General features: G+C 39.9%; 1 protein-coding gene across 7 annotated transcripts in view; it reads left to right on the top strand.

The window, feature by feature from the left end:
• DAB1 (DAB adaptor protein 1) overlaps positions 1-26,275 on the top strand; it is a 472,196-nt gene extending 445,921 nt beyond the window's left edge. For 4 of the 7 annotated variants that reach the window (XM_072419347.1, XM_072419351.1, XM_072419349.1 and 1 more), the window contains 6 exons: positions 4,197-4,259; positions 9,653-9,761; positions 17,672-18,217; positions 21,541-21,668; positions 23,456-23,551; positions 25,280-26,275. In XM_072419347.1, the coding sequence (XP_072275448.1) occupies positions 4,197-4,259; positions 9,653-9,761; positions 17,672-18,217; positions 21,541-21,668; positions 23,456-23,536 (927 nt within the window). In that variant the 3' untranslated portion in view covers positions 23,537-23,551; positions 25,280-26,275. The remainder of the gene's footprint in view (positions 1-4,196; positions 4,260-9,652; positions 9,762-17,671; positions 18,218-21,540; positions 21,669-23,455; positions 23,552-25,279) is intronic. The other 3 variants (XM_072419350.1, XM_072419352.1, XM_072419348.1) reach the window with 2 other exon arrangements.
• The last annotated feature ends 350 nt before the right edge of the window (positions 26,276-26,625 follow it).

Below are 26,625 nucleotides of genomic sequence, written 5' to 3'. Positions count from 1 at the left end.
ATACTTGCAATATTCAGAAACACTGACCATGTATAAAGAACAAAACCAATATTAAGTAAAGTTGTGTTTCCACTTTACCAAAATTTTGGCAAAATTTTACAGCTTCGGGCAAATCCATTAAAGAAGCTCTAGCAACCAAACCTTTGCATGTTACCCATTTCTTTTTTGGCTTTTCTTTGACTTTCTCATGGTCAGTGGTTTGGAGTTGTTTTAAATCAGCGATTTAGCTTATTGATCAGCCAATTAGCAATTTGCCAATGCAGCTCATAGAATTCCCATTTTTTCTTATTAAATAAATATTATATCTACAGAATTATTAAATTATTTTTTTTTAAAAGCAAAAAAAAAGAAATCAGCTGTCATACTAAACACAAGGATGGCGTTCCTTTAAAGGCTCCTTTAATTTTACCTTTTATAAATTCCCAATCAAATCACCACCATAATTGGTTATCTTAATGGCCAAAATGAATTTGCAATCAAAATGAATATTTATAAGATGAAACGATTTATTTTGCTTTTTTTCAGTAACAGAAATAAATCTATTCACGAATTCATTGAATTTCATCCCCTGCACCCCCCTGACATTCTCTGCCGGTGTATTGTTAACGTTATCAGCTATTAATGTTCTCATTCCAATTGTTAGCCATTTACCATCCAGCGGCTGGAGGAACGGCGGAGTTATTTGTGAACTGATCAATGAAAAGGTCACACTGTAGAAAATCTTATTTGATGGTTTGTTTAGAAAAGGTCACAAAAACTTACATGGCTGGGTGTCAGTGAGTGTATGGGTATGAAATTGTGATAAAAAGGCGAGACAACAAACTATTAAAGGTGTTAAATCAGTAAAATACTTTAGAACAAAAGGTGAGTAAAGTCTAACACAGGGGTGTCAAACTCAAACACACAGAGGGCCAAAATTAAGCCAAAATTAAAAACTAAGACAAAGTCGCGGGCCAACCCTGAAATTTATTGAAAAAATTGAGGAAGTTCTTCCTTCTCATTAGATATAAAACCTTTTCATATGGAAACAAAGTAGTTTTGATTCACATTCAATCTGGAGCAAACTTATAATAGAGAAAGAGGCATAAAGAAAATAATTTAATTTTGGAAAAAATCCTTTGCCTCTTTCTCTATTTGTAGTCTTCTGAGTTAAATTTCAATGGTAACCTTTTTGCACAGGCTAACAATAATAATAACAATATTCTTCCATGAAAATCCAATTATTCAAGTCCATGCCTTGGAGTAGCAAGAAAAAGCTGAAGGGGAGTGCTGGAAATGCCAGACTCGGCCAGTGCGGGGCTAAATCTTATGAGGGGCCCGCCGCTGAAACTCCCTCTTCATTGGAATAGCACCGCTACTAAAAATCCCGGCATTATTTGGGTCTATAAAACAGTCCAATGCGGGGCCACTCATGGGCAGAGAGCCCGCTGGTCTATTGATGCGCATGATGTCGGGAATTGCTATTTCAATGCAGTGGTGGGCCAGTTGCAGTTCATATTGAGGATTCCAAAAAAAGGCCGTTGTGGGCCAGATTTGGCCCCCGGGCCAGAGTTTGACACCCCTGGCCAAAGGAGAGGATCAGATGATTGGTTCTTGTCCCAGAGATGCAAGATGTTCAGATAGCTGGTTCTTAACAATGGGATTGCCGTGGTTTTGGTGCTGTCAACCAGTCCTCAACCACCCCATGGTCATCCAGCCACCCCAATCACGGTTCTTATTGAAATGAATGAAGTTTGAAATCAGTGGGACCACTGCAGTTCATTCCTGTCAACCAGTCCTCAAACATCCCATGGTCATCCAACCACCTCCATCATGGTTCTTAAGGTGCTTGCAGCATCCGGGGGTGGTCCTGGCATAGCCGAATTTCCAGCCGAATTTCCATCCTGGCCAATCAGGATGGCCGAGAATCCCAAACCTGAAAGTGGAATGGGTGAATTGGGACCAGCAAAGAAGCGAGGAGAGGTGAGAATAAATAATTGCAATCAGTTTGTTTTATTGCAGAGAGACATCCCCTGTCCCCTCTGCAATAAAGAACCCGCCTGCTTGCAATTATTTATTTTTAATTTTAGTTCCGCTTTAGGCATTTGCTATATGTAAAATGTATAATAAAGATTAGTAACTGACATTCTCCTCTTCATTATTTTCTGTTTACACAATGCTGTATATTATTCTTTGCTGCCCCCAGGTAACAAATTCATTTACACTTCACTGAACTGGGGTAATCACCATCAATCATGTGTGTGCTCGATCATGTGTGTGTGATGTATGTAATGTGTGTGTGTGGTTGTGTGTGTGTGTGGAGTGTGTGTAATGTGCGTAATGTATGTGATGTGTGTGTGAGATGTGTGTATGACGTGTGTGTGATGTGTGTGTGATGTTTGTTTGTGATTTATGCATTCATAGATTATTTCGTTGTAATTTCCTGCTGCTGTATTTTCTTGTTTGCTTAATTTATATAATATAAGTAATTTTACAATTTATTATTTCCTAACCCCAAAAATCAGTTTTTCATGAAATGTGATTTATTAAATTCTACCTAAATCCAATATTTTGTTCAGTTTTGGATACAATGTTACAAAGTTGGACCTCTATCAGGATTCGGCTGGCTGTGACCCCCCTGGGAGATTCTCCCCATGAACTCCTTCTAATTTTCCTGGTCACCATTGTCAGAGTGATGAGAAATCTAATATGTTGTCACTGGAAAAAGAATTGAAATCTCCAAGTGAGGTCACCTAAAGTATTGGCAGCTACCGATGGGCAGACATAGCCAGGTTTGGTCCATTCCAGGTTCGGTAAGCCTTATTTGAAGTCCACCAAGCCCATATGAGTTGGACCGATGCTTACCTTGCCAACATGGGTGAAGTCATAGGGTAGCTGGTCGTTAAGAGGGCATCAAGTCATATACTACCCCTGGAAGCTACCAGTTCTTAGCCATTGTTTGCCCTGCCGGGAGCCGGTGATGAACTTTCCAACTTTGCCCATCTTTTTGTATATCATTGTGGGATCAAACAGGAAACTCATCCCTAGTCACAACTGTATTTCTTCTTCTTATGTGGGTTTCCTCTTACTTTCTGTTGAGTCAGGATGGACAGGAAGTGAGGAAAGATCTCCCCAAGGGGTCACAGGAAAAAGAAACCTGATAGGTTTTAACCATTCTTATCTTTGGATTTTCTTTTGGCTTATAGGTATTGTGCTGTGATCAACTGTTTTTATTTTGCTTTGCTTCTTATTCTGATCCAAAGAATCTGAGCTTTCACATTTGCTAAACTTTTTGGATAGAGTGGGAAGGGTGAGACCAGGCCCCTTTGGAGGGGTTTCCCTCTATTTGTCCTGGTGATCTCAGTCCCTGAACTAAAAATTAAGGGAAATTAATATTTTTGTTTTTTTACAATTGATATCTTAACAGGAGAAGAGATGGAATCTTCTGCTGGGGCTGCTGCTCTTTTGGGAGATTTCCACTCACCTCCTGTTGCATCTCTGAGACAGGAAGTGAAGGAAATTCTCCCCAATGACACTGAGACAGCAAGTAGATATCCCTTTGGGGGGCTTAACCCAAAATCCAAAGAAAAAAGTAAATTGGGGTTATAAATACACAAATACAGGAATATATTGTAGTGATTTCTGAAATTAAATCTGAACTCTAAGCATAGAATACAACAAAGGGAGGTCACCAACCATTTTCCGCTATTTGTGGCTGGAGTGCAAGACCAAATAAATACCATTAAAAATCCTTTGGCAGGTGTTTATCCACCAATATTGTTTGCCTGGAGTTCAGCTTTGGAACACATGACTCTCCTGTAAATTTTTAAGATTACTTTCCCTAAGCATATTTTCCCACCAATATCTTGGAGCAATTTCTTTATATCGGAGTATTGGCATTCTTTATCCTTTCCATACCTCCTGTGATTCCTGCTCAATGTTTGCAACGTCTACAGTGATTGCTTTTCTGCGACTTGCACTCTTAGACATGACTGGTCCTCTTTGTTAGGTGGCATTGCATTGACTGAGCACTCCAAAATAAACTTTAACTTATTGATTGTTGCGGTTCTGTAGGACCTCTCAGAGTCTAGATTACTGAAAATTGCACCACTGTCTATGGTTCTGTGTGAGCAGCTGAGCATTGCCTGCAGATTCATCTGTCCATAAGAAATCAGTAATGTTTTCTCTTTCTCTTATCACTTTCTGTTTTCTCTTAGGCTGTTACTCAATTAGCACTTTTTGGGGACATGTCCACTCCGCCTGATGTAACTTCACCTTCTGTAAGTAACACAATTCAAACCGAATCATATTTCCTTCTTGATATATTTGTTGGATTAGAATAAATTGAAATGTTGGTTGTTAGTGAACTTTGCAAGTTATGTAATATATACTCAAATATAAACCGATTCAAATATAAACCAAGATACCTACTTATAAGTGAAAAGAAACAGGAAAATACTTTGATTCGAGTATAAACCTAGGGCACAAAATGCTGTTGTTGCTGCTTTTAAAAGAGTAATCAATGAAAATGCTAATAACATGAAGGTGAATAAATTCATCCATGGTGTGTTATTTTTAAAAAATTCATTTGAAAGGGAAAGAATTTTAATCACATGGGCTCAGTCTGTTTATCATTTTTCCCCTTACAGGTTAAAGTATTTTATTCTTTTGAGTTGTAAAAATAGATAATTTTTTTTTAATTTTAACTTTTTTTTTTTTGCTTGTTGACCACCAGTGCTGCATCCACATGCGTGTTACAAACAGCTTGTCAAGGACAGCTCTGATCTGCCAAATCAGAGACCAATGTAGTTACAGGACATGCCACTAGGTGTCACCTGAGTATAAACCAATTCTCTTTTTCTAGACAATTTTGTAAATGTATTAAAATGAAATCCCACATTTCCATAAGGTTTCAGAGTTTTTGCACCAATGCTTGATATTTAGCTCAGGTACTTCCCATTTCTCTTGATAGCTGCTGAGATGTTTCTGCCCCTTGATTGGCACCCCCCTGTGGTAAATTGATTGGAGATAATTTGGCAAGGTGCCACTTCTCTATAGAAGACCTCATAGCTGACAATCAGAGTACAAACCCAGCCATGAGGTCACAGGAACGGCCTCCAGAGCTCAGAGACAGGATTATTACAAAGCACAGATATGGGAAAGGCTACAAAAACATTTTTTTTTTGCACTGAAGGTTCCTAAGCGCACAGTTTGGCACAACCAGGACACATCCAAGAGTCTATCACCTGACCAAGCTGAGCAATGGAGGGAGAAGGGTCTTTGTGTGAGAGGTAACCAAGAACCCGATAGTCGACTAAATTCCAGAAGGACAACCAGAACTGCAGCCCTCCACCGGCCTGGGATTTATGGCAGCATTGCTGGATGGAAGCATCACAAAACACATAAATGCCTGCTAGGAATTTTCCGGAAGCACCTGAAGGACTCTCACACTGTGAGGAAGAAGATTCTCTGGTTGGAGGAAACCAAAATTAATCTATTTGGCCTCAATTCCAAATGTTATGTCTGAATGTAACCAAGCACTGCTCACCACCTGCCCAAAACCATACCAACAGTGAAGCATGGTGGTGGCAGCATCATGCTATGGAGTGTTTCTCAGCAGCAGGGACTGGGAGACTGGACAGGGTTATGGAAAAGCTGAACAGAACAAAGACATCCTCAATGGAAACCTATCCCACAGTGCTTAGGACCTCCGACTGGGACAAAGGTTTTACTTCCAAAGTGACAATGACCCATAACACACAATGAAGACAACACAGGACTGGCTTTGGGACAACGCTCTTAATGTCCTAGAGTGGTCCAGCCAGGGCCCTGACTTGAACCTTATTGAACATCTCTGGAGAGACCTGGCCACCTATGGTCCCCATCCAACCCTATGAGCTTGAGAGAATTTTCAAAGAAGAACAGAAAATCCCCACACCCAGGGGTGCAAAGCTTGTTGCATCGTTACCCAAAAAGGCTACGAAGTGCTTCAACAAATTAATATGTCTAAATAATCATGTAAATATTTCAGGTTTTTCTTTTAATACGTTTACAAAATTGTCTAAAATTCTGTTTTCGGATTAATGAGGAATAAAAAAGAATTGAAAGAAATGTAGCCTAAGGCTGCTACATAACAACATTAAAAAAAGGAAAAGGGGGTCTGAATACTTCCTGAAACTGCTGTAGGTTTCAGAGCTCCTTTTTGTGCTATTGTTGGCCATTTTATTCCTACTAAAATGCCTGAAATTTGGAATGTTAGGTCCAAGCTGCATCAATAGGAGACTGTCAGTGAATGATGATATCAGAATTGACAACCGTGACCACAGAAGCAAAGGGTTTTCTCTTGGGTTGTTATATGTGCATTGTGAATTAAGAAGGCACTTCAATGATTTTCAATTCTTATCTCAGTATCTTCTACAAAAGATCTGAGGGCTGCAATATGTCAGACCTCTTCCCTTTAACTGGCTACCTGTGTACTGCTTGATTGTCTGGATATTATGTTTCTTCTACACTCCAGTGGACTGGATCACCATTGTCAAGACTTAAAAAAAAGGCAATGGTGTAGATAGGAAAGGCGTCCAAGAAAAGAAGATGAGGGAAGGATCTCTTTTTCTTTTTGAGGGCCTCTGCTATCTACAACAATTACTTTTTTTGACTTTTAGTCTTCTATGAGACCAAAATCTTTATAGCCATGGAGGAAAAGATCATGGAAACCAGGACATAGAGTGAGACCACCTACCAGGTTTAGATAGAAATTTTCTCCATTTGCAATCTCTTTGGTTGCTCGATTACCCAGAGGGGTTCAAGCAACCTCTGAAATGTATTGACCTCCAAAATTGCTTCAATCACACCAATTCTCGATCTTTATGTAAACTATAATGCTAAGATCTCTCCTGGGAGTTTTTGGCTCTTCTTTCTGGAGAATATGTTTCTTCTTCCTGAATCACCACTGGCTTTTAAATTGTCTTTCAATGAGTTTTCCCATTATGAAGTCCCATTATGATAGCAACAGGTGGGTCAGTTGGAGAATGCCAAGATCCCAAGACCCATTTCCTTAAAGTTCCTGGATATTATAAGGATCCAAAGGGTTATAAACAACCTAATGTTTTTGGTGAATTGTCCTTTTAGGGTTTATTTCTCTTTCACTGATATACACATCTAGGTTCCTTCTTCATCTTCAGGCGGAGGTATCCAATCCTTGAGACACAATACGTTACAGCTTTTAGAACCATGTTGACATTTGTACAGTGAAAATTACTTAATATTAATACTCTCTTCTAGACGCAATATACTATTTGGCATATGGGAGCCTTGGGGATAAATTAGGACCACGGGGAGCTGCTGAATTAAGTGCTTGAGTTTGGGTAATGAAATGAATAGACTGAGAGTGTAGTCACTGTGATGAGACATTGGGCTGAGGAGTTCCCTTGTCGTGTAGACCCCTAAGATACCAGCAAACTAGGAGCCGCTCTGTGATAGTTACCCCTAATATTCTTCATGTCCAGTGGTCCCAGATTTAGTGGACCTTTGGAAATCAAATAGGGTGTGCAGTGAATTTATTTTTCTTTTTTTTAATGGTTTGAACCACTTCTGTCCATAAAAGATTTGCAACATGAAATGAAATGCTTTGGTCTCTGATGCAGCACCTCAATGTCTTTCCTTGAGATGGACCGTTCAATATTTGGATACAACTTTATCTCTTTTCAACTCCATTGACCCTGTTTTTGTATCTGAGGTATAAACCTGGACTTTATTGGCTTTCTCTTGTTTGATTCTGGTCTTTGAACCTATGCAATTGGCATGATGTGCTATATCTGTTGGGGTTGGCCATTGTGCTGCTTATGTTATAGAGATGTTCAGAGGGGGACATTTGTAGTCATATTATGGGGTAACAATGCTGACTATCTAAAGATACAGTGCAGAAAATAAATGATGTTATTCTTGGACAGGATCTTTACCAATGCAAGGAAATTAATAAATATTTTGCTTCCAGTAGGACCCCTTCTCACCAATGAGTGTACGTTCATACATTCATGTCCAAACCAATTTCTGGATGGTTGTAGAAGTGTATGTAAACACTAAATCTATATTTCAGCAACGTTTGGTATAATGTCTATGTTACTGAAAAGATTTTTTTAAACATTTCTTACCTGGAGATCCTGCCAGTATCCGCACTTCATATAATTAAGCAGCAGACATGTCAGGGTGCTGTATGGACACCTGAAGTTGGCTTCCTAAGGCCAACACATATCATGGATCTGGCCGGCTGGCATTGCTTCTAATTGCAAAGGAGCAGCTTGGGCTGTCAGCCGGCAACAAGAAATTCTGTTACTTATAGGATTTACAGCTAAGAAACTTTCCAACGTATTCACCAAAAAAGCATTCAGCTAAGCATCTGTGTATATTCACCACAGGTTCTCTTTGATGTATTTCTGGGTTTTACCAACTTTTACAGTATGACAAATGTACAAAGTGTATAGTGGAAATATTGAACTGCTTCCTATAATTTCTTTAAATGTGTGATATGTATATATGCTGAATATAAGCTATAGCTGGAGTTGAGCAAACATTGAGCTGTAATTTTTTTTTACAAAGCAAAGTTTGAGAAATGACACAAAGGTTGCCTTCAAATTTGGAGACCAGAAATTTAAACCCATTTGGATTTCCTTTGGGCAAGATTCCCGTTTCATAACAGAGACATGGGGGAGCTCGAGGTCAATATTTACATAAAATTTTTAAAGTTAAAAGATGATAAATGGGTCACATGGTCAGTTCCATAGTATAACTCACATGACCCCTGTTAAGGGGCAAGCAAACCTGTCCAATCATAGAGCCATTTTATTTGCCAGGATCAGATGACCAATACAGGGGCACTGGTCACATGACCATCTATCATAGAGAAAGAGAAAAGACAAAAAAACATGTTTTTAGCATTGTATCAATTCCTTATTGGACCAGATTGTTAGAATGTATCAAAGAGGCGAGGAAGAAGAAAAAAAAGAAAAGACAGGCTTTTTTGGGGTCAAATGGATCTTTGATAAAAAATTAAGCTTTATTCATATTAAACATCCTAAAAGCTAGACAGAGACATAGGAGTACTGTTCTAGCAATTTTATATACAATTACAGCAATATATATATGTGCAAGGTTGAATTTCCCTGCCCGACGCGTTTCACCCCATGGGGCTTCTTCAGGGGCTTGGGAGATCCTGTAAATTGTGAGATACAGGATCTCCTAAACCCCTGAAGAAGCCCCACGGGGAGAAACGCGTTGGGCAGCGAGATCCAGCCTTGTACTCATATATATTGCTGTAATTGTATATAAAATTGCTAGAACAGTACTCCTATGTTAAGATAGGTCTAGCATAGGCGGTCTCTGTCTAGCTTTAAGATGTTTAATACAAATAATGCCTAATTTTTTTTTATCAAAGATCCGTTTGGCCCCAAAAAAGCCTGTCTTTTCTTTTTTTTCTTCTTCCTCTCCTCCATGTTTTTCACCGGCTGGGCCTTCGAGAGGGAACTCTCTTACCAAACTTTCATTTTGGGCTACTCTCTTTGGTGTCACCTTCATTTCTCAAACGTTTGCTCCTCCCCAGCTATGGCATATTGTGGATGAATATGATGCCTGCTCGTTCCTTGTAACCTAACCTTCTCCCTGTTGTTTTGTCTTGTAGACGCCGGCTACTCCAGGTGATGCCTTTATGAAATATCCCACCCAGCTTCACCCCGCCATTGCCCCTATGTTGGGAACCCTCTCTTACAATCCAGTCGCTCTACCATCAGGTGAAAAAAGGCCCTTGTCACTTCTGGAAAGACACCATTACATCACACATACACCATAGCCCAATTGGTCTCCTCACCGCCACTGTCAGGGTCTTGAAGACGTAGCAGAGTGGCAGTGGTGGCTCTGACGATGGGGGTGGGGTTGGATAAATACCAGCATACAGAAATTGTGGGGCGTTTCTGCATGACTGTAGGGGGGTAAATACACTATGGGCCTGATTTAGTAAAACTCTCCAAGATCAAAGAATATATACTATCTTGGGAGGAACCTGGGTGATCCTGCAAATCTGCAATGCATCTGTTCCAGTATTGAAAGCCTATACCTACAAATGGCAAATGATTTCTAGGAACTCCATTCCAGGTTTGCTGGATCATACAGGTTCTACCATGAATGTCTATCTACTGCAGTCCTGGGGATCTTTAATAACTCAGGTTCATGATCTGGAATCTGCTAGCAGAGGGGAAGGATTTTATAATTCTGTTACAGTTTAACTCCAAAAAACACAAACACAACTCTGTATTTAATATCTCATTACATGATTAGATTTTTTTAATGCAAATAATGGAAGTACCTGAATTTGACCTCTCAGTGTCAGTGGAGTTCAGAAAGGGGGAGCAACACAATGAGCCAATCAGGTTGTAGTATTGCAGTGCTGATAGGAGGAATGAATTGAGTGAAAGGGAAATGAACCTATCACTGTGCTGATTCTCTTCACTGCCCAATCACAGGCTGGGGGAGGGACAAGGCCTCTGTTACTCTGCAGGTCTTCTCCTCTACCATACAGTGTAAATCTGTAAATGGACAAAAATTCCAAATTGTCATAAAATTGGTTGATGGGTCACAATACAATTGAGGATATGTGAACATTTATGTCAATGTATTTCCTCTGACACTTTTGCTTTGCATTTTTTTTAATATTCATTTTACATGTTTTGCCTTTTCTGAACTCGCTTCACTTTGTGTTGTCCCTGCTTTATTGTTATCCGCTTTTTAATGGTTGTCCCATGTCATCTGCACACTGAGGATGTGACTACGGATCAAAGTGGTCACTGAATCCAATTCAACTCCGCTGGAACAGCTCAAAGACGGTGGAGGGGGGACAGAGCATGGATAGGGAGAGGGTGGATGGGCAAGGGCATTCATCTTGCATTACCTTCCATTCACCAGGACCATGATGCTTCTTTCCAAACATGGGATTCTCTGCCTATGGGTACATAGTCTGACCGAAGCATCGCCCCCACCAGGAACACCCAGGAATAGCAGAATGTTCTCACTGCTGCATTGTATTTTGCAGCTATAATTAGAGAAGACTCGGGGCCAGTGGAGGAGACATGACATATAGGACACCATGCTAAATCAGGCCTCCGGGAGCCCCGAGCATCAACTCATTACCAGGAGATAAGGAAAATCCATGAATAACCTTTGAGCGGGTGCTTTAGTATCGATCCACCGCCAGTGGCCAATGAAAGGGATAAAATAATTTGATTTGTTTAAGCAGATAGACTGGATAACACTGGATTCTCAATCTTCACCGATCCAAGGTGGGCACAGGATTGGCGTTCTGTGTGGCTTAAAGGGCCACAAAATGCACATTCCTGCAGGATTCAGGCATTCTGGGTATTTATCCTAAGGGAAGCCCCAGAGATAAGCTGGATGTGGATGGATTCTCGGTCATTCTTAATGCCCCTTGGAGCTTCTGGGTGGCAATAAAACCCATTACCCCAATACTTATTGGTGACTTATCAGGGGTGATTCCTTTCCTATAGAATGCTTTAAATTTCCATACGAATACACCTTATATCCTTAATTAATTGTTAAAGAGTACCTGTACTTAAATGTACCTCATCGCCCCTACACCCCTGTTGCCCTTTCCTAACCCAACTCACCCTCCCCATCCAAAGATCCTACTCACCACATCTGAAGGGCCACTATCATATGACCTGGGTAGTTCCCCCATAGACATCTACTGGGCTGCGTCCCTGGAGACTTATAAGGATTTTTTTTCAATTTTGTACTCTTTAAGGCAATTCCGTTGCTTTTGTCCCATTGCACTTAAAATCCGTGTTGACCCACAATCTATTTTTCCATATATTTGGCATCATGCCTGACTATATACAGTTTTCTGAAGCGGTTTTTACTGGAAGATCCTGCCAATAATATCCATTCCTGACAACACTAATCCATTGCCTGGCAGCTAACAATGGCGTTGTCACGCAGCTGTACAGGTTCCTTGTTGGCTATTGGGCTACTCATCAGATATTTATTGAACCAACAGTCCAATGTCTACTTGATGGTGCTCACATGACAAGCTGACCACTTTACCAATTTTTGCAAGACAAGTCAAAAAGAAATGATCTGTTTCTTCCTCTTGTTGTTCAATTAGTCCCCATGAATCCCTTCCATACTTTGTAAAGCTGCATATCACTAATGACTGTGGCTACAATTCATGCTCCATTCAGGTTGTTGTCATTTGTTGCCACCCTATTGAGCTAACACTACACGTATGACACCCCCATCCATGATACACAATACAAGGAATCATGGGACATGGAGTTTTCTTACAGGCTGACATTGTTTCTGATCTGCTGCCCTCTAGTGTTCAGTGAGAAGTAGTGACAACCCTCAGCAGCTTTTACACAGATTGACTGCATAAACTAACACATAAAAAACAATATAATAATACTTATAAATGATTGTGTGATTTCCGATCTTTATTCATTTTTAATGTGAAGACAGAGGATTTTGTTCTTCAAAACAGCCTGTAACCAGAAGTGCTGATGATGACAACCTGGTATCCAGGTACAGCTTTGAAACAAAGTGAATCAAACAAATTAAAACTAATTGATTGGCCTCTAAAAACTGTATACAGTGAATGTTCATACCAAACATCATGAAAAAAAGATTGAGGGTAATACATATACTTTAATGCACATTAGATAAATGCAGCAATGCATTAAATGCATGAATCATGTATTCTGGGGTGAACCTAACATCACCTTGTCTGACACATCCAGGATTCCTGAGATACATTGTAAAACTCCGCTGAATTAATGGCATCTGACTCATGATGTCACACCAAGTCTTGCAGCGCAGCATTTTCAATCAGGATAACGTGAAAAATAATGGAAGCGTACCTTCAGGATAAAGGATGTTGATGTTTACTCTAAGCCCTGCAGCAGGTTGACCATACGGGTAATAAAATGTGACGATTTGGCCATTTATTGTAGGCAGAAGGCTAGAATTTAACTAGTAATATAAAATTACAACATGGAGCAATACTGCCCCCTGTTGGTTCATATAAACTATCATGTTTATTAATTGAAAGAAATTGTAAAGTAAAATGTTTGCTCTTTCCTTTTGGAGATTCTTTTCCAACCGTTGTATTTAGGTGGCAAAAAGATCATAGTGGATTGGAAAAATAGTGAACAGTTAAGGAGTATTTTCAGCAAAATTTGAGGAAGGGGCTGGTAAAGTGCAGGGCGAATCCTTTATTTTATTTAAATGTGTCTTTACTGTATTGGGAAGCAACAGTTATAAAGAATTGGAGGGGATAAAAAACATATTAAGCAGCACTGTGCAATAAATAGGGGCTGCAGGTGACAAACCTGCATACTCAAAAGGTGCAAAAAAAAGACACAGGAGGAGAAGGGGATCCTGCCCCATAGAGCTTACAATCTAGCAGATGGGGGGGCATTGTATACAATATGTAGGTGTTTGACTTTGCACTAGTGCAACAATTGTCTCTGTAGTCTTTACCTAAAGAAAGTCCCAGCTCATCCTCAGAATGCTAATTGTGCCTTGCCAGCACTTAATTACCCCAAGACTTGAGATTGCAATGGATGGCATTTTGTGGGGCAAGGATTGGCCCTTGGTCAGGGAACTCTATAGGCAGACAGAGTTGAAGGTGGATTCAAATGGATGTAAAGGGTCAGATACAAGAAAGTCCAGGTACCAAAGCATGCACAGAAAAAGAAAGCCAAGGAGATAATCCAGGTTGTGGCATGGTGGCAACAAGACAACCAGGTGGATAATCTAAAGGGGTCACTGAGTTCATGGTCGGGAGATCATGTAGAGGTCATTCCAGGTAGTAAATAGGGGCAGGTCAAACAACTTCAGGGTCAACAACAGGTCTCCTAGACTGTGCAAGTTCCAGCACCTGGGACCTTTGGAATGGCTCCATCTAGATCAAGGAGAGGTGCAGGCAAGTGCACCTTACAGAGGGAGAATTGGGATTTGTGATGGCCAAGAGACAGAGAAGAATGGGCAGGAGAAATCATATATTTGAATATTGGGGGGTTGTTTAAATGTGATGAGCCAAGCCTAATGGAAGGAGAAAGAGAATTCCAGGGAGCAGGGGCCACTCCAGAGAAGTCTTGGAGCCAAGGATAGGAAGAGGTTATGGAAGAGGATGTGGCAGGACATCGCATCCCTTCCAACTGCCTGCCTAGAATTGGATCATAAGCTGAATGCAGACATCTGGTAGATGCTGAGAGTCAATTACAGGAGCACAAAAATGAGAACGTATAAAGATCCCACCAGAAAACCATCGCCTAAACCCGAACCAAACTAGTACCCCGAAACCAAAATCTAAATATACTGCAACTTGCCAGTCCTCAAATGTAGTCTTTTTTCCTTTTGTCAGGATTTGTTTTCCTTTATGTTCACCTGCCTGTACCACACTCCCTGACCTGTGACAACACTCACCATACTGTATCTGTGGAGAAGCAAAGTTGTCACTGTTTAGATTTGCAATTACATTGCAGGGTGCTGCACCATTTCTTTAGATTGCAGTTCAGCCCAAGGACACCGGATTTCTAGTAAGATCAACTGTAGTCAGGGCCGCAATCAGGGGAGGACTATGGGTACTTCTGTAACGGTCCCTAATATAAAGAGCTTGTCTTTGCAATGCTTGTACTTTTAGACCTGGGGAGAGCGGGGTCCAGGAATTTTTGATGACGATCTTGGCTGTAGGTAAAAAAAAAATGCCAGAAAAAAGAAATCAAATGCAGCCACGGCATCCTAGGATACATAAGCTGCAATATATGAATTATCTTTCCAAATTTTAAATGGTATTACTGATTTATATGGCACCATCATCATCCATGGAGCTGTACAAAGTAATGAATGGGTGAATAATACAGAAGTGATCACATACATGACCTCATAAAGAAGACACCGTAATATGAAAGAATAATATAAAAGGATGGTTGTTCCATTTAAAGGGACATGATAATATAATGAGTGCACCTTATCCGGAGCTCTCCATCATTGTGCGGCATTATCTATGCACAGAACAATATTATATGATGGATGATACCCCAGCGGTGTCACTTTTACTGTTACCCTTCAAGAGCCGAGCCGCCATTGGGGTCCTTTGTACAGATTAATTCCCAGAGGTCTGGCTTAGTCCCGGGCCCATCCCTGGGGGCCACAAGGGTTTAAAGTCAAGCCTTACAAGCCAGTGATTAATTCCGGTCTCGGCTGATAAAGAAGAATCTATTTTTTTTATGTTAAAGGAGCAATGACCCTGAAAATGTCTCTCCGGTAAAATTGAAATTTGACAGCTAATGTGTTTGCGTCTAATGATTCGGCCGTCGCCCTTTCGTCTGGGATAAACACCGCTGAATGGAGGGGGATGTGAGAGGAGGAATAAATCTGAACCTCTAAAAACGTTTGACAATTAGAAGTGCTATGGCTCAAATGAAAGAAACGACATTAATAAGACAGATCGGCACGGCGCTCGATAAACGCCGGAAAAATAAATTAACTTTCTTTTTTTTAAACAGTGACAGTGAGACGATCTTTATTACGATGTGTCTGTAAACCGTAAAAATGAACTTCACTTATTTGCCCTCTTTTGGTCTGTTAAATATACAATAAGAGCAGAGAAATAACATAATGATCCTGCCAGAAACATTGTGAGCTGATCCCATGCTGACTTGTTGTACACCATTCATTATTTGGTTATATTTAATATATTAATACATGAGTAGTATCTTTGCACATGATTATCAATCAGTCAGTCCAGCAGATTGTTCGCTGTATGCAGCACCCACATAGGTCACCATTATAACCCAGCGAGACCCCATGGGGTCTTTTTATAAATAATAGGTGATCAGATCACAAATCATTATTATTTTTGCATTTTTGTGCCAATTAATGCCATTTTTATAATTAATGGCATATTTGAATGAACACATTTTTCATACTGATTAAGTGGCGATCTGTCTGTTCACCATTTTATAGATGTCTGGAAAGCATTGATTAACTAAAATGAGAAATTTAAGAAAAAATATAGAAAGTTTTATTATTTTTCTATCGATGATGGCATTTATGGATTGATCGCCATGCCACAAATAGCCCAGCATGGTGATTAGGAACTTGCACAGAATAGTGGATAGAAAGTTTAGCAATTGTGATATAATTGTAGATCAGAGTATTTAAAACAATTGCCTGTGATCTCCATTGCAACCGATGACGTTTGCCATTTTTAAAGTGAATAAATCTTTCCAGAGAATAATAAAATGGTGAACAGACAGATCGCCAATTGAAAAGTGTAGATAATTGGACATGATAAAGCAAATATGTTATTAATTATAATTAATAAATAATAAAATGATATTTTCAGCTGATTTTCTGATTTATAAATGTGTGAAATAAGTTGGTGACAATTGTCATCAGAAAATAGCAAGTTAGGTTCAACTTTAATAAAGTTCCCCTTTTTGTCTACCAAAAAATCTTCTATATTAAGTTGGAATATATTGGTGCAGTTCCTGATTCTGCCAGCAGATGGCAGTGATTGAGCTGTATTGTAAAGCCAGAAGATTCAGAATCAAAGTCAATCTGAAAATGTAGAAATTATATATTGAGATACTTATAGATAGGATATATATATATAATAAATATTATATCTATCTATCTTCTATCTATCGATCAATCTATTTATTGATTAGAAATTAGGATTAGGGTTTTAGGATTAAGGGATGTTACTGCCCCACCAACCAAAATCTACCAAAGTGCCAAACTTGTTCTTCCAAAATATATAAATATTGATATATAAAGTTAATTTTTATTTTATATAAATATATTTAAATATCTCTCAAAAACATGTGGCATAATAAAATTACCAAACATGCAAAAAATATATCAATATTTATATATATATCCCTCTTATAGATATTTTTTCATTAGAATTATATAATATAAATCTATAAATAATCTCAATTTATTATATATATGTCTTTTAAAGTTAAAAAATTACATATATGATTTAGTCCATGTCTAGTAGGGCTGGCTGGGAGAAAATAGACTATCATGGGTGAACCTGTGGGATCCAGCAAACCTGAAACTGAAGATTTCTTAAAAATAATTTTGCTATGAGTTGTTCAATCCTAAACCACATACATTTCAGGTTTTTTGGATCACCCAGGTTCACCCATTATAGTCTATCTTCTCCAGTCTGGAAGAGCTTTAATAAACCAGGACCATGGTGTTTATTATAGGCCCTGATGAAGGCATTGTAATAGCTCGAAATATGTTGGAACATTACCCAAAACTGCATGAAGAACCTCATTCTTGAACAAAGATGACATATTTTCCTAAGGAAGGGGGGAGTGGATTTCGTTTTCACGTCATTAGTAGGGAAATTAATACAGTGAATGTTTATTGTCATGGAATAACTATGTGTGTAAGCAAGGATGAATCATTTATTACCTTCCATCTGTGTAGCTGGGGACACATAGATAGGGCCCTATAGACCCGAACTCAGGAATCACAGGGCCAACAAACAGAAGACAATAGACACACAATCTTCACACTTTACATATTAGTTACCATTCCAATCTGAAATAATTTTGAAACATTTCTGTTTTTGATTGGCTTTTGCTATTTTTTTTTTTTCCCCTGACAGGTTACGTTGCAATGGGAGCCGTCCAGCCATCATTCTGGGGACAACAACCATTGATACAGCCGCAGATGGTATTGGGTGGCCAGCCTCCCGTTCCTCAGGTTATGCAGGGAAACCAGACAATAGCATGGGCCCAGCCAGGCCTTTACCCTCCCACTCAGCAACAGCCGTGGCCCACCCTGCCCGGTCAGTTTCCACCCGCTGCCTTCATGCCAACACAGACTGTATTGCCTTTCCAAGCAGCCATGTTCCAAGGTAGTACCGCCCCGGTAGCCGCTGTGCCGCCCTCCAGTGACTCCATGCGATCCAGCCCCCTTCGACCAGACCAGCAAGTAACGAAGGAGATGTTCAAGGATTTCCAGATGGTCAACCCCCCTCCAGTGCCATCCAGACAGCCGGACCAGCCTGCCCTCCAGTGTACCTCAGATGCCTTCTCAAGCTACTTTGACAAAGTTGGTCTAGTGCAAGATACAGACGACTGCGACGACTTTGATATTTCTCAGTTGAACTTGACACCCATGACTTCCACTTCGCCCTCAACCAACTCACGTAAGGATTACACTTTGTTAACCTTCTGGTTAGCAGAACAAAGGGGAGTGAATATGGGTCCATCATGGTTTCTTTACTTGTTCTTTATTTTATATTTGGGTTTTAAAAAAATCCCTGTGTATTGTTTAGACCCGAATAGCTTTATGTGTGTCTAGATCAGCCTTCCTCAACCTTTACATCCCTGAGACACCCCTAAAATAATTTCAGGTCTTGGGGAATTGCTGCTAAAACCTATGTATTTATGGGGGGGGGGGGTTAATGAACTGGTGGCCAATGGAAAGAATGACCCTGTGGAGTGGTGGCCAGAATTCCACCTTTGTAGATGCCTCAAAACATCATTGAAGTCATGCAAAGGCTCCACCAAGTGGTAATGGCCCCAAAACTATCCAGGCATCATCCAATGGAAAGCCAATCAGCCACACTTTGAGGAACCCCTAGAATTCCCTGATTGAGAATGGCTGGTCTAGGTTCTCCAACACTGAGACCTGTCTGCCATAATTCTAGACTGTCTTCCTGTCCTACTGGGAGTTTCAGATGTTCTTGGTCACCCTTGTGTGGTCCAGCTTCTCCTGTTAGCAGGAGCAGGGATGGTAAGAACCCCTTATAATAGGGAGCACCATATGATGGGCATAGCAGATGTACGAACATGGGAGGTCAGTGCAGGGTTGGTGGGATCGCTCCATGACTAACACAACAAGTGTGCAAACTTGGGAACTCAATGTAGGGATGGTAAGAACTCCCCATAATTAACAAAGTAGGTGTGCAGACCCAGAAGCTCAGTGCATGGATGGGTGGAATCATTCATAACAAGTTTAGCAGATATGCAGACCCAGGAACTCAGTGTAGGGATAGTGGGAGCTCCCAAAATGAATACAGCATGTGTGCAGGTCCAGGAACTCTTGGATTCTGGAAACCTTTAATAATGTACACAGCAGATTCAGGAATAGTGGGCAGGTGGGCATATTGGTCATAGTGGTCATATTGGGCACAGCAGATGTGCAGACCCAGGAACTCAATGTAGGAATAGTGCAAACCCTTCATAATGGACACAGTAGGTATGGGCAGGTGGGCATGATGACGTTAAAAGCCTCTCATACTGGGAACAGCTTGTGTACAGATCTCATCAGTAGAAGCAAAAAGTCATGGCCGGTCTATCATCTGATATATATATAATTTTTAAAGTGATAGATAGCCGCGCCACTCTGCATCAGACTTGGAGTGATAATTGATTTATTAGTAACATTGAAATACATTTTTATTTTACGTTACCATTTATATTTGGCTGAACATTAATATCCAGCCGACTAAGACGCCACAAGTTCATTTGTCACTGAATGATGAATATACATATTTATTGTGCTGAATCCCAACGCACAGCAACATCTCTCACCAGTGACTTGCAGCTCTTTCCCTCATCTGCACAAAATCTCCTTTTGTCTTTTCCACCATTAAAGGAGATGTAAACCCTAATGAAATGACAATTAGATTGCTAATGCACTGTGTATTTAATAGAAAAGATCTTATGTTCCATCTCAGTAATATCTTGCAGCATTTTTATGGTCGTTTCCCTTCTACATGCAGTCCAGTGATGGCTCCATGGCATTTCTTAGGATGGGATTCCTGATGGTTATAATAGTGAGCCATGTCTGCAAATTAAAATCCAGGGTGCACAAGGGGTTACCAACCCATGCAAGAGAAGTGCCTGAACCTTTATATTAGGATTCCCATTTTAAAATATTGTGAATTTGATTTAAATTACACAAAGAGAATAAATAGTTTAATATTTTAAAGAATTTTTTTACATAATGGTATTTGCTCAGAACTCTTCCGTGCTACACTTGCATTCATATATATACTGCACCCACGCTGAAATATCTGTTCCGTCTCAGAACATCGCCATATAATAAATGTGTTTGTTCCACCTTTGAAAAATGCTTCTCAACACGTTGAGACAGCAAACAGGAGGCCCTGGAAAATTATTAGTTACAAGTCAGTGACTCCAAGAGGAGTTTGATGGAGTCTGTTAAACTTCTGGCAGAAAGATCTGTAATACAAAATGAAATATGGATTTCATAACAGTCTGTGTCCTTTTATCTATTCACTAACAAATTATTTTTTTTTTCATTGGCTCCACCTCGCCGTGCCCTCTAAAAATGAAATTCCAAAGTCATTGTCATTTTATTGGGAGCTTTAGGATAGTTTTTTGATAGGCTTTTAGGTTGGGTTTAAATATGGGCACAATAGCTCAGCCCTATAGAAGTGCGTTGTACTGTGCGCTGCCAGGTAGTGGGGTCAGGAGGCCCATTCATTTGAACTGCAAAATAAGTCCCTGATGCATTGGTTGGGGTGCTATTTATTCTGAATGCAACCCCAATGCACCTTTCAGGCTGAGCTGTTTTGGATTGTAGTATGCATTGCATGGTATGGTATAGGTGCCAATCAAAAATGCATTGCAGTTCCATATATTCTGGATGGGATCCCAATGCACCTTTCTAGCAGAGCTGCAGTGCATTGTAGTGTCCATTGCATGGTAAAGTTGAAGTGCTATTTAAATTGCATTTCAGTGCCATATATTCTGGATGGAATCCCAATGCATCTTTCTGGCAGAGCTGTGGTGCATTGTAGTGCCCATTGCATGGTATTGAGGTGCCAATCAACATGCATTTCAGTGCCATATATTCTGGATGGATCCCCAATGCACTTTTCCAGCAGAGCTATGGTGCATTGTAGCGTCCATTGCATGGTAAAGTTGAAGTGCCATTTAAATTGCATTTCAGTGCCATATATTCTGGATAGATCCCCAATGCACCTTTCTGGCTGAGCGGTGATGCATTGTAGTGTCCATTGCATGGTATGGTTGAATTGCTAATCAAATTGCATTGCAGTTCCATATATTCTGGATGGATCCCCAATGCACCTTTCTGGCTGAGCGGTGATGCATTGTAGTGTCCATTGCATGGTATTGAGGTGCCAATCAAAATGCATTGCAGTTCCATTCCGAACACTTGTTAGGGACACAGTAGCTCTTATAATGAATATTGATACTTAGAAGGGAAGCATTCTGTAGTCAGCAGAATACAACCAGGAGTGACAATTCTGCTCCTCCATGCAGTATGGCGAGTGAGTGTTGCCACCCTAAAACTGGCAGGATCACAGGAACCAGAAAAAAATCTAAACAAGATAAAATAATGCAGCCACCCCATCTAAGGAGTGATAAGTTGAAATAATATTATGATAGAGTTCTCCCTTAGCTCAGCTGCTTATGTTCACATCTTCGGTACATCGCCACGTCTTTTAACTTTTCCAATGTCATCCCTTGCCAGCGCCCACGCCAGCTCCGAGGCAAAGCTCGCCATCAAAGTCTTCAGTATCTCACACCAGCGATCCCAACCCGGACGACATCTTTGAAGAAGGCTTTGAAAGTCCCAGCAAAAGTGTCGAACAAGATGCAGTAAGTAGCTGGAAGATATTCAAATAACAATACCGAGCCACTAACACAAAATAGAGCGAGGGATGGATGTAGTGTCGCTGAGGGCTACAATCCTGTTTGATGACCTGGATATGCTACTTACTGTGACATTGTATTGTGCCAAAGTGGGGCAGAAAGTGCAGGCCAAATAGAAAAATGCAAAATTTACAAAAACATAATTGTAAATACCCTACAAACTTGGTGGAACCACAGATAAATCTTTGACTCTCTTTTTTCGATGCTTAGTTGACATTTTGTAAATATATAATATTGCAAAAACATTATACAGTTTACAGGCCCAATGGGTCTGATCTATTAACAATTCCAAGACTCGAGAGGATCGACTATCCTGGGTTATCCAGCAAACCTGGAATGAATCTGGTTCAGGATTTCAGGCCAGCTAATGGCAAATGATTTTGAAGAAATCCATTACATTGTGTGCTGGATCAACCAGGTTCTCCCACGATTGTCTATCCTCTCCGGTCTTGGAGAACTTTAATAAATCAGGCTCAATATGTCATAGACTTTCCCTATTCACTGATATCATAACAGCCTGATGATAACAAGCCTATATGGGCCCCTATGATAATTCCTAATTACTTATCAGCTGCATAAGTAACAGGTGGCTTCACCAAAGTCTTCACCCCTCTCCTTGCTGCACCATTCACAAAATGCACCTTGCTGTGGTGTTGCAGGCATTTTATCAATGGCAGAGATATGATACCAGCACTGGTATTTAATATGCATGCAGTCCTGGTATTGGAGAAGGGGGAAGCTGCATTTTTAGGGTTTATGAAATACCTAATATTACAGCCTTAAAGCCCAACATCTTATATTGCTAACCTTAAAACCCAGTTAAACATAAAGTTTTAAAGTTGGACATTCCAGGTGTATCAAAGCAAAAGGTTTGTACAGCTGAGCAGATAGAGAAGAAGCATTTGTCCTGTGAAGAAGGACACTGGCTTACTATGTAGAAGATGTGGTCTCTCTGCAAAGATCCAACATCTCCCATGCTAAGTCACATCTATAGTAGGAGCTTATGTTCCCCGCTGATTGGAGAGCTGTAGTTCTGAACTACCTGGGGATATGTAGGACCTCTGCAGAAAAACTCCTGCTTCCACACAGAAAGCAAGGGTTTTCTAGGCAGCATACTGGTAGGGGCAAGTTTTTCGCCTTACACCTTTTGTTTTAACTTGCTTGTTATTTAGTTGCTTTAACCTAAAAGCCGTAATAATGATATTGCCAAGAACCAGGCTCTAAAGAGCTAAAACTCTATCTTCAAAGGACATTCATAGGACTATGTACCTACCTATAGTGCCCAACTCTGCTCCCAAATCCAATGGGAAACCAATAATTTAATAGTGTCCCCTACAGCGCTCACTGGTTCCTCTGATCTCATGTCATGATGATGTGAGGTCAGAGTTAGGAATCCAAAAAAGCTGCAGGGGACCCAAAAAATCTTCACCCCCTGAAAGAGGATTTTGAGGGACCTGAGAGATCTGTGCAAGGGAGCAACATGAAGCATGAAAAGGTAAGTATTCAGCCTCATCTTTACATTTAACAGTTTTAGTGTGTGAGGTTTCCTTAAACTTTGTAACAGTTTTTAAAAAATTGAATCTTAAAATATAAAATGTTGGGGGATCCATGGGAAAGAAGACGCTCACGCTCTCTGTCTAACCAATCTTAAACTTTAATTTCTTTTCTACTAAACTTTGATCTTTTTCTATTCTTTGGGGAACAATACCAGTTATTGTGTTCTTGTGTTCTAGCCTGACGCTCCTCAGGCGTCTTCCTGCACTGACCAGGGCGAGTCCAGTGGTGAAACGATAAGCCCCGAGGTCGGTAGCTAGATAGCACAGACTGGGGTAGGTACCTGTCCTTTTCTCTCTGTTCTTGCTGTTGTTTGCATGGTTTCCTTCCCTGTTTTTCATTGCTTTCCTAGTAGCTTGTGCTGTCCTCTGTGATGTGAATATTGCGTGATGTTATTTGCATGTGTCTAGGTTATCCCAATGAGAACAAATAGACCAAACCCTAAAACCAAAGGGGTCCAAATAAATAATAAATAATAAAGCCCCATCTATTTTTTTAAGCAAATGTTTGTAATATTTTTGTATTTAGTTTCCCGTTCCTATACTTTCCTCAACAGTAAGGGATCCCATAGTTGAGGGACAGGGCAATTCTCACAACGCGTCAGCCCATATTGTGCAGAAAGGATGCAGGATTACCTATTTAGCTTGTTGATTTACTACAACCAAATCTCAAAATATTAAAAACAGCAAAGAAGACATTAAGACATTTATTCAACATAATTGCTGTACATTTTCAAAATAACTTTAGCAAAGTACAAAAATACAATCACATCAATCAGTCCATTTAGTCGACTGTTGACTATATGATTGTGATTGGAATCCTTCAGAAATTCCTGGTTATGCCAACGCGTTTCACAAACAGCTTCCCCAGGGGATATAGGATGGATTTTGAATTTCCAACCGCTTATATGGTGTGCCAAAAGGGAGTTAATGCACTCCTAAGAATATTAGTATAGATTTCCTTTCACAGGATGGTGAACATCCATAGAACTTTGGTTTTGGGGGAATTTTTTCAAGGCGGTAGGAATTAGGGATGAGCAAGCGAGTTTTTAAAACTTGATCTTGTGGCAAATTCATCCAATTTTGCTTACTGAAACTATAAGCGGGAATGGCCCGTGTAATCGCCAATCGAGCTCGAATTTAAAAAAAAAAAGATTGCGGGCTGCGCTGATCAATGAATGCAGCGCCGGCTGCATTCATTGATCAGCTCAGTGCGTGATCCCCGGCACTGTAGGTTAAATGGAGACAAATCTCCCCATTCAAAACATCTAGTGCCCTCTGATTGGCTGATGAAAGCTTTCCTCAGCCAGTCAGGGAGCACTAGAGGTTTTGAATAGGGATACTTGTTCCCATTTAACCTCTAGTGCCGGGGATCGCAAACAGGATTCCCAGAGCTGCAATAATGAGGTGAATAATTAACCTGTAGTGCCGGGGATCGCAGTAGAACTGCAGAAGAACTCTCAATGGAGAGTCCTTCATTGAGAGTTCTTCAAACAGGATTCCTATGGCTGCAAGAATGATTGCAGCTCTTGCAATCCACTGTGATCCCGGGGCCCTAGAAGTTAATTAACCTCTAGTGCCCCGGGGATTTCAAACAGGAGGATTCCCAGGGAATCCTGTGAATCCTCCTGTTATAATTTCCTCGATTTTCCAATGGTTTCGCGAAATTGGTTCGCAGAAACTTCGAGGAAACTTTCTCGAGAATGGCAGAGGCATTCTTGCTCATCCCTATTAGGAATTCCTTGAATTGGTCAGAGCCATAGGGTGGTGGATCAGGAGTTGCTTTTAGGGCAGTTGTTGTTGCCTCAATGTTGATTTGAGAGGAGTAAGCCTAATGTGTTGTCTTCCCAGAGTTGTAGCAGAGTATGCTATGTAAAAATAAGTCCTCACCAATAATGGACAACTTGGTTGTAGTTGCGCCCCCTAGGCCACCTTCTTTAGTGGAAGACTTGACCCCCAATTTTTTTTAGACCATCTTATATATATTTTGTCTTTTGTCCACAGATCCCACCAGAAGATCCTATCTATGCTCAGATTCGAAGACCTAAGTAACAGAGCTAACGAGCTTGCAGTGCTCCAAGACTAGATTGAACAAACAGCTGGCTAGCGGCACTCAATGGCGGCATTCTATCAAAAGACACCTCAATGGGTTTTACCGATGCACCGTATGAGATTGATCCACCGGCGATGGCAGCACAAAAGGAAGACAAAACAAAAAAACACACGCAAGCTCTCTAACATTATTAACCAGAAAGCTTTGCAATGGAAGTTCGATTTCAGACTATTTTTCATCATCTTGTTTTATTTAATTTTTTTTTTATTTTGAAGAACGCAGTGTTTTACTATTTCCAAAATATTTTCACTTTTGCTTTTTTAAAATAAACTTTTCTCATTTTCTCTTTTTATAACTCTTTATGTAGCAACAACATCGCCCCGGTGGAATTCGGGACTTAAGTTTACAGTTTTTTTTTTTTCGTCAATGTTTTCTTAGTGGCGTTTTGAAATTACCAAGACATCATCGTCGTTTTATTTGCTTCACGATTTCTGGCGGTTGCATTTTTTTTTCTGAAAGGGGCAAGGGTGGGACCACATTTTCTGAAAACTGGGTAATATAGAATATCAATTGATATCATTTTTTATATAATTGCCTCTGACATTGAGTGAACAAAGGAATGAACTGCGTACAATGAAAGTCTATTTGGTGGTAGACCGTGCCCATTCCAATGGATGACAGACAATACATTTAAGAGATTGTTATTTACAAAAAAATAAAAAACTTTCTAAATTAAAAAAAAAAATGGGAGGTATTTTTCCTCCTCACTTATCTTGCTGCTGTATGGCTATGCAGTCAAGTATTACCTACTCCGTGTGCCATTTTTGAAAAAGACTTTGCCCATCTCTGGAATATTTCCAAATTGAAATTTGGATAAAAAAATAAGACTTTGTTCTGGGACTACTGAGGCATGAATTTTGTTATATAAAAATATGTGATTAAATGACTTTTCTCTTGTCTCTTTTGTACTTTACCCGGTAAAAAAAAAAAAAAAAAAGTTTTTTTTTTCTTTTTTATGACGTTAAATTCTTCAACCAGGAAAGGCTTTAAATAATTAACATAAAAATGACAGGTTTTGTAAATATGGGTTTTACAAAACATTTTTTTTAACATTGTTATTTCACTGTAGAAAAGAGAGAATTTATGTGGTTGAAAGACTTCATTAACAAGATTCATATATTACATTTTTTTTTTTTAGGTGCAGAATAATTAGCTTGTCAGAAACCAATAAATGACTGGGGATTCTAAAAGCTTGTTTTATTTTTCTTTGCAGCAATGTATTTAGAATATATCTAAT

The sequence above is a fragment of the Pyxicephalus adspersus genome, chromosome 8 (assembly GCF_032062135.1).
Source record: "Pyxicephalus adspersus chromosome 8, UCB_Pads_2.0, whole genome shotgun sequence".
Taxonomy (NCBI): Eukaryota; Metazoa; Chordata; class Amphibia; order Anura; family Pyxicephalidae; genus Pyxicephalus; species Pyxicephalus adspersus.
Note: the sequence above shows the minus strand (reverse complement) of the source record. Positions and strands in the feature narration are given on the sequence as shown.